Raw genomic sequence first — 8,501 nt, forward strand, 5'->3', positions numbered from 1 at the left:
AAATAGAGACCTGGCAAATGTTGAAAAATAGGACAGCTTTATTTTTTTCTGAAAAGCAAAGACTAATATCCCATGAGGAAAACTTTGAATGGCTGAAGTCCAGCAAATCCACTGCAGAGGCTGTAGGCCTATGGTTGGTACTAGTACGGCTGAGGTCTATTTGTCCATCTGTCCTCTTGTAAACTGGACTCACTGTAAACATGCATGCTAAACTCTGTATGTACACCCATGTGTTTCTTAAGGTTACAGTTTTTAGTAAATCCCTTCCCACATTTCACACAAACATAAGGTTTTTCTCCGGTGTGGGTACGTTGGTGCATATCGAGAGTGCATTTTTGAATGAAGCTCTTGCCACAGTCAAGGCAGCGATATGGCTTTTCTCCGGTGTGTGTGCGTTGGTGGGTATAAAGATGCCCTTTCTGTGCGTATCTCTTTCCACACAGCGTGCATCGGTACGGTTTCTCTCCAGTGTGACTTCGCTGGTGTATTTCCAGCTGACTAGAACACCTGAAGTTCTTGCCACATTGCATACAGCCAAATCTTTTAGCTCCTGATGTTCTCAGGCTGTGGATCTTCATGGTTGACTTTGCCACACTGAAACTCTGAGAAAGCATATTTGTTATACCACCAGAGCTGTTTCCAGTTATGGAGCTTCTCTGTGCAGCAAATGTGATCTGCTGCACATCCTGGCTCTGTGAACATGCAGGTGGTGTCCAATGCGTGTCCAGGTCATCCGATTGCACTCCGGATAAGGGCTGAGTGCTGTGGTTAACTTGGCTCTCAGTAAGTATAGGGTGGTTGTCTGAGCTGTCTGGACAATGCTGAAGCACATCGAGACACCCAACATCTGTATCAAGTGATGTTGCTGCTCCTGTTTGTGACACAGGAAGGAATGTATAAGTATATATTTTAGAACATAAACAGTTCAACCTTTATATTCAGTTACACAAGACAAGCCGATGTTTCTGCATTTTGCCTATTGCACTATATTACCCAACCTTCTAGGTTACCCAACTGTTCAGCAATGCCAATACAAGTCACTGTCCTCCCTGACAGTGTACTATTTGGCACCCAGGCCCTCATGTGATTTTTAACCCATCAACACTCACCATTTTCATTTATGAGCTCGGTCTTTGGCCCACTACCCCATATGTCCACCTCTGAAGGTTCCTCCTTGATCACAATCAACTCAGGCTGGTCTCTCACCACTGTGGTAGGCTTTAGAGTAAATAACAACAGCTTAGCAAATAAATGGTAACTAGAAGGACATTACAGTAAGGCTTCTTGACAGAAGGAATGACAGTTAACGTACCACTGTTTCCAAAACAAGAGCACCATCTTCAACCTGATGGATGACGTGCATCTCTTGGGGAGGACACATATTTTCCCAGGAACTCTCACTAAGCATACAAGAAAACAAATAGATTACATTCTGCCTGATGAAAAGGGTTGGGTTCAATCAATAAATCAAGTATTTAATAAAATTCTTTTTACATCAGCATCAGAACTGCTTTACAGTTACCCAGCCTAATCCCAAAGAGCAAGCAGAAGCCACAGGATTTAAGCAGCACAGGGTTTCATGCATAATCATTCTAATAGCTATTATTTGTGGACAGTATAATCCAGACCTGGGTCAAAAACTATAGCAAATTAGAAATGTGCACTTTTGGGACTCAAACACAGCACACGTCTTTGACCCGGATCTATTCACACACACGAACATTACCTGCCCATAGAATATTCAAAAAGGGTAAACTTTGCAAACCTTTTTTTGATTGCAGCTATTTTGGGCTCAGACTGAGGTCTTTCACAATAATCGTTCATTGAACCATCTCTCACTCTTGTTGGCGTTTTCGTGCGTGTATCTGCCGTTGCGTCCTGCCTGTGCCCCCCGCCGACCCAAAACAAATTCTCCATCAGCTGCAGTTTCTCTGTAAGTGTTGCTATTTCATTCCGACCACGCGTTATTTCTAATTTTAAAACCTTTGATTCGATGTCGACTAGTTTGCTTATTTCTGAAACTGCTGTTTTTGATAACGCGTCCATGACAGAAACGAGCTGTGCTTGAAAACAAAAGGCTGTCGACATTTTGGCAAACGTATTTAGATTCAAACTCAAATCTGCCGATAACTGTATGTATTACTTTCAACGAGCTGTCAAATATTTAGTTTGTTGTATATAACAATGTGTGCCTCGAGTTCTTTGTACAAACATGTACACAACAAAGACGCATGGTTCCATCTACAGGATCGGAGGGGAAATCACAAAGGTTCACCGCAAAGAGAAGTGGCAACTTTGCATCTAAAAAGCATTTGGGAGAATAATTGTAGAACATTTTCATTTAATAACTACCATAACTATATCGCGTAAAGGGGGTTCAATTATTATACGTAGTACATAGTCTGTTACTATACTGTTAATTATCAGTTAGTTGAATTACATCTAATATCGTATACAATCCAGATCATCAAAGACGATTAGAGTGTACTAAAGACAGTTCTTCGGTTTAAATCCAAAGACAGTGCACATAACACACAAAGCATTTATGCCAATCACAATCACTACAATTACCAGAATTCAACATAACAGGGCGGTCCTGGATATTTGATTGGCTAGTGGAGGAACGGTTTCAGGAAGTGATGCGAGTGGCAAAATTGCGTTCGCTGACAAAAAAGAGAAGGTAATTCTACAAGATTAACTTTGAGTAAAATGTTGCTTTTTCACACGCTTTATTAGAGCTAATAGTTTGAATTTGATACCTGTCTGGAACTGGTGAGCTTCACCTACTCTCCAGATTGAGATGCAAGCTATCAATGGCACTGCAGAGCTCTCTTAACATGCACCATAGTAGACACTTAACGTGCAACAGTGAGATTATGCTGATAAATACGACTGTTATACCAGTTTTCTGGTTACACAGCCTGAAACTAAGCACTGCAAAAACTTGGAAAGTTTCTTTACAAGCCAGAAAGTTCATTTGAACATAGTCTGATGTACAGGCAATTATAAAGCGTAGTCGCATTCGGGCTACAGTGAGATGTGAATTTCCCCGAAGACTACTCACCACCATCATTATTATTATAGACCAGTCCACTCGCCCTTTTTTGTTATATTTACTGGTAGCTGGCACGCTTCTCTTGAATTGAGGAAATTCTGCAATATCATGGTGAATTGTAAAACAATGTGGTGTGTTGACAGTGACGCTTCCTCCTTGCTGGTATACGAAGTGCATCACTGGTTATACAATAAACGGTTTTATGTTAACTCAACCTTCTTTTTCCCCCCTCTTCTATTCCAGTCAGGATGTCAGGCAGAAGAGTAGTGGTGTTCCCCTCAGCAGCAGAGCTTGGTCCAGCTCTGGCTCACCTGGTAGCATCTCGGGCAGACAAGGCCCTGTTGGACCATGGCCGGTTCTCCCTGGGCCTCTCAGGGGGCAGCCTGGTGTCCATGCTCAGCAAGGAGCTGCCTGCCCTGCCAGACCTGGACTGCAGCCACTGGCTAGCAGGGTTCTGTGATGAAAGGCTGGTTCCCTTCAACGATGGAGAGAGTACCTATGGACTGTACAAGGTAACATAATCTCTCTCACATAAAATTTACTGGTCTTTGCTTCTGCAGCTGCATATATTAAAATCAGTTTACTGTAAACCTGCTATGCACGAAAGATGACAATTAATATACAATGAATGTACAAAATATTAGGAACACCTGTTATTTCCATGACAGACTGACCAGGTGAGGGATATAATCCCCGATTGATGTCAGTTGTTAAATCCACTTCAATCAGTTTAGATGAAGGGTAGGAGACAGCTTAAAAAGGGATAATGGGCAAGACAAAATATTTAAGTGCCTTTGAACAGGGTATGGTACCAGGTGCACCGGTTTAAATTTGTGTCAAGAACTGCAACACGGCATTGTTTTTCACGCTCAACAGTTTCCTGTGTGTATCAAAAATGGTCCACCACCCAAAGGACATCCAGCCAACTTGACACAACTATGGGAAGTATTGTAGTCAACATGGGCCAGCATCCCTGTGGAACGCTTTTGAAACCTTGTAGAGTCCATTCCCCGACAAATTTAGGCTGTTCAAGGGGGAAAAGTGGGGTGCATCTCAATGTTAGGAAGGTGTTCCTAATGTTTTGTACAGTCAGTGTATGTGCATATTCTTATCCTACAGCCCGATGTCTGTATTTTTCTGCAAGCACACGTATTTAATTTGGGGGCAGGGCATTTACCTTTATCTAGTTTTTATTAAAACCTTCACTTATACACTTATATTCATCCTAACTCTTTATATTCAATCATGTTTTGTTTTTGTCAACAGAATCAGTTGTTCTCCAAAATCAACATCCCAGACAGTGGGGTCCTGGCGATTGACCCCTCTTTATCTGTGCAGGATTGTGCTGAGGATTATGCCCGCAAACTGAAGGAGGTACACACACACCCACACACACACGAGCATATACACACACAGTGAATTTATCACTTGTATGGTTACGAAACAAAGAAAAGTTCTGACATGAAACACTGAGATATTATAGTCTATTTTGGTATGAAACGTAGACTCAGCGATTTGACGTAGATGCAAAAAGTAAACAGCATAGTTGGTCAATTTCCAACAACAACTAAGAGTGTTGAAGCGCAAGACTTTACTTCTCTGCTGTTTTGGTGCCCTGTCTACCACGCTGTGAACAGCGTGAAGGGAACCCGTGCAGATACTGTGTGTGAGCGAAGTGTTGCGTCTCGCTCACCTCAATATCTCCGGTGCTGCTCATGGCAACGTCATTTCGACCTAGTCTACCTTTAATTATTTTGTCTCACATGTACATATAGGCCTTCCCAAAGGAGGACATCCCTGTGTTTGATCTGTTGCTGTTGGGCATGGGGCCTGATGGACACACCTGTTCCCTCTTCCCAGACCATCCCCTGCTGGAGGTGAGCACAGTCTACGCCCCAGTTGCAGGTCATCTTTATTGCACTTTAGCCTCGTTCCCTGTTGACTCCCAGGTTGTTGTTTTTTTGTTTTGTTTTTGCAGTCGTGTTGCACAGATGATCAAATATCACAACTCCTGGAGAAGTGTTTAGCATGTTCTATGATAAATCAATCTTCTCAGATGACCTGGAACCCTGCCTGTATCACTCACTAGGTTGTAATTCTGGTATCGAAGGAGCTAAAACGGGATAACTATTTATGTCAATGTTACTGATACTTCTTCTTTTTTAACCATGTGGTCTTGTGATGATCAGATCATGATGTTCCATCTGTTCTCCAAGAGGGTTAAAAAAAAAACGTTAAAAAAGGCGTTGCTTGGTCTGGGCGTAATTAAAGCTGTTAGATACTTTTCTCATCAGATAGTCTTTCATAATGGAATAACTGTCATCTGTTATGGGAGAACAGAAAACCATCAGCATACATGTCGGAAGCAGCCCTCTCCCAGTTTCATGTTATTTGAACTGGAAATTAGCCATAACCCCTCTAAAGTTAGTTGAATACAAATATGTATGTTTAACACATGTAAGGGAAGGCGTTCATGTTGACAGAAACAAAATGTATTGTCGTGCAAAGCCATGAATACATAATCACAAATTACTGTCAGACTGACATATGGGGCTTTTAACAATATTAGAAAATCTCACACCCATTCCCCAGCCCATTTTATAAATCCCCCTGGGAACCCACCCTTCAGTCTATCATAATTAGAATGTCTTTTAACGACACTTATAGATACGGTTGAAGTCGAAAGTTTACATACACCTTAGCCAAAAACATTTAAACTCAGTTTTTCACAATTCCGGACATTTAATCCTAGTAAAAATCCCCTTAGGTTAGTTAGGATCACCACTTTATCTTAATGTGAAATGTCAGAATAATAGTAGAGCGATTTATTTCAGTTTTTATTTATTTCATCACATTCCCAGTGGCTCAGAAGTTCACATACACTCAATTAGTATTTGGTAGCATTGCCTTTAAATTGTTTAACTTGGGTCAAACATTTTGGGGAGCCTTCCACAAGCTTCCCACAATAAGTGAATTGTGGCCCATTCCTCCTGACAGAGCTGGTGTCTCTGAGTCAAGTTTGTTGGCCTCCTTGCTCGCACACGCTTTTTCAATTCTGCCCAAAAATGTTCTATAGGATTGAGGTCAGGGCTTTGTGATGGCCACTCCAATACCTTGACTTTGTTGTCCTTAAGCCATTTTGCCACAACTGTGGAAGTATACTTTGGGTCATCGTCCATTTGGAAGACAAATTTGCGACCAAGCTTTAACTTCCTGACTGATGTCTTGAGATGCTGCTTCACTATATCCACATCATTTTCCTTCCTCATGACGCCATCTATTTTGTGAAGTGCACCAGTCCCTCCTTCACGACATGATGCTGCCACCCCCGTGCTTCACGGTTGGGATGGGGTTCTTCGGCTTGCAAGCCTCCCCCTTTTTCTTCCAAACATAACGATGGTCATTATGGCCAAATAGTTCTATTTTTGTTCATCAGACCAAAGGACATTTCTCCAAAAAGTACAATCTTTGTCCCCATGTGCAGTTACAAGCCGTAGTCTGTTTTTTTATGGCAGTTTTAGAGCAGTGGCTTCTTCCTTGCTAAGCGGCCTTTCAGGTTATGTCGATATAGGACTCGTTTTACTGTGGATATAGATACTTTTGTACCTGTTTCCTCCAGCATCTTCACAAGGTCCTTTGCTATTGTTCTGGGATTGATTTGTACGTTTTTCACCAAAGTACGTTCATCTCTAGGAGACAGAACACGTCTCCTTCCTGAGCGGTACGATGGCTGCGTGATCCCATGGTGTTTATACTTGCATACTATTGTTTGTTCAGATGAACGTGGTACCTTCAGGCGTTTGAAAATTGCTCCCAATGATGAACCAGACTTGTGGAGGTCTAAAATTTTGTTTCTGAGGTCTTGGCTGATTTCTTTAGATTTTCCCATGATGTCAAGCAAAGAGCCACTGAGTTTGTAGGTAGGCCTTGAAATACATCCACAGGTACACCTCCAATTGAATCAAATTATGTCAATTAGCCTATCAGAAGCTTCTAAAGCCATGACAACATTTTCTGGAATTTTCCAAGCTTTTTAAAGGCGCAGTCAACTTACTGTATGTATACTTCTGACCCACTGGAATTGTGATACAGTGAATTGTAAGTGAAATAATCTGTCTGTTAGAAAAATTACTTGTGTCATGCACAAAGTAGATGTCCTAAATGACTTGCCAAAAATATAGTTTGTTAACAAGAAATTTGTGGATTGGTTGAAAAACGAGTTTTAATGACTCCAACCTAAGTGTATGTAAACTTCCGACTTCAACTGTAATATGCAGTAGGTTTAAATACAGATTCAAAGGTATGGTGCTATACATGAATGTACTGACAGTATTTTGTGGTGTCTCAGTGTAAGGTTTTAAAAAATGATCTTTAGATACTTCCTTTCAGTTCATTTAGGTCTGGTTCTGTCCAGTACTGTGTTTTTTTTTTTTAATGTGTTCGTTTACACACACGGTTACACCTGTCATGCATGTGTTGTTTTAGTCACTCCACTGGCTATGTATGGACCGTTCTTGTGTTTTGGGTTTACCCCTCTTTTAGGAAACCCAGAAAATAGTGGCCCCAATCAGTGACTCACCCAAGCCCCCACCACAACGTGTGACCATGACATTTCCGATGGTGAACTTAGCCCGCTGTGTGGTCTTTGTGTCAACAGGGGGCAGCAAAGCACCAGTGCTAAAGGTACTGTATCCTATCCTCCAAACTGGCATCCTCTCTGATGCAATAATATCTCACTTTGATCCTAACCTATTAAGAATCAAGTAATGTCACTATGAAGACTTGATTCGGTTTATTTGTATTTGTTTACCTGTCATTTACTGTTATAAAAATAAAATAAAAATCACAAAAATAATTGTCACTGTACAACTAATGGATTGAGAGCATTTCTGTGGTTGTTGATAACACTACGACAAGTGAGCGTTTCCTTTCAACTTGTGAGTTTCTGTTTTGGTCTCCCACAGCAAGTGCTGGAGGGTGGGGAAGGACCGGCACTACCTGCAGCCAGAGTGGTCCCCAGCCACGGTGAGCTGTTCTGGCTCATAGATGAACCAGCCGCTGCCTCCTTGACACTCCAGGTGGAGAGACCAGGCTCTGCAGCAAAACTCTAAAGACCAAAGAGAAGGACAAAAAGGAATTGACTCAACATCTACAGAGAAAAATGTACAGGATATCACTTAACATTCCTGTTTCTATTTGACAGTGTTATGTTTTAGACGTGAGATTAAAATCTACATATCATGAAAATGGGATGTAAGTGAATGAATGAATAGGAAAAATATTGGATTGTTAACACATCAGTTGTAGAACTGTGCTGAGTGTATGTATCATGATGGGAAAACCATTTGAAGTAGTTGCTGGATGATTCATTCCAGATCAAACAGTGTAACGTCATAATAATACAGATAGGTTTACTATTAAAGTTTCAGGGTTCTGATTTCATGAA

General features: G+C 41.3%; 2 protein-coding genes across 4 annotated transcripts; one reads left to right on the forward strand and one right to left on the reverse strand.

The window, feature by feature from the left end:
* Positions 1–20: 20 nt before the first annotated feature.
* Positions 21–3,159, reverse strand: LOC135555890 (zinc finger protein 572). Of its 2 annotated transcripts, none has more exons than XR_010457912.1 (4): positions 3,065–3,159; positions 1,313–1,400; positions 1,110–1,218; positions 21–871 (listed from the first exon to the last, which is right to left on the reverse strand). XR_010457912.1 is itself a non-coding variant. In XM_064988689.1 (4 exons), exons 1-4 carry the CDS (start codon positions 2,086–2,088, stop codon positions 141–143), a joined length of 1,251 nt encoding a protein of 416 aa, XP_064844761.1. In that variant the 5' UTR covers positions 2,089–2,498; the 3' UTR covers positions 21–140. The 2 variants fall into 2 exon arrangements, 1 of the variants encoding a protein (XP_064844761.1); XM_064988689.1 differs by lacking the exon at positions 3,065–3,159 and adding an exon at positions 1,766–2,498.
* pgls (6-phosphogluconolactonase) lies at positions 1,837–8,497 on the forward strand. Of its 2 annotated transcripts, none has more exons than XM_064988703.1 (6): positions 1,837–1,933; positions 3,299–3,567; positions 4,322–4,429; positions 4,831–4,932; positions 7,598–7,738; positions 8,020–8,497. In XM_064988703.1, exons 2-6 carry the CDS (start codon positions 3,304–3,306, stop codon positions 8,164–8,166), a joined length of 762 nt encoding a protein of 253 aa, XP_064844775.1. In that variant the 5' UTR covers positions 1,837–1,933; positions 3,299–3,303; the 3' UTR covers positions 8,167–8,497. The 2 variants fall into 2 exon arrangements, with proteins under 2 accessions (XP_064844775.1, XP_064844774.1); XM_064988702.1 differs by lacking the exon at positions 1,837–1,933 and adding an exon at positions 2,576–2,680.
* Positions 8,498–8,501: the final 4 nt, after the last annotated feature.

Source organism: Oncorhynchus masou, chromosome 15 (genome assembly GCF_036934945.1).
Source record: "Oncorhynchus masou masou isolate Uvic2021 chromosome 15, UVic_Omas_1.1, whole genome shotgun sequence".
In the NCBI taxonomy this organism is placed as follows: Eukaryota; Metazoa; Chordata; class Actinopteri; order Salmoniformes; family Salmonidae; genus Oncorhynchus; species Oncorhynchus masou.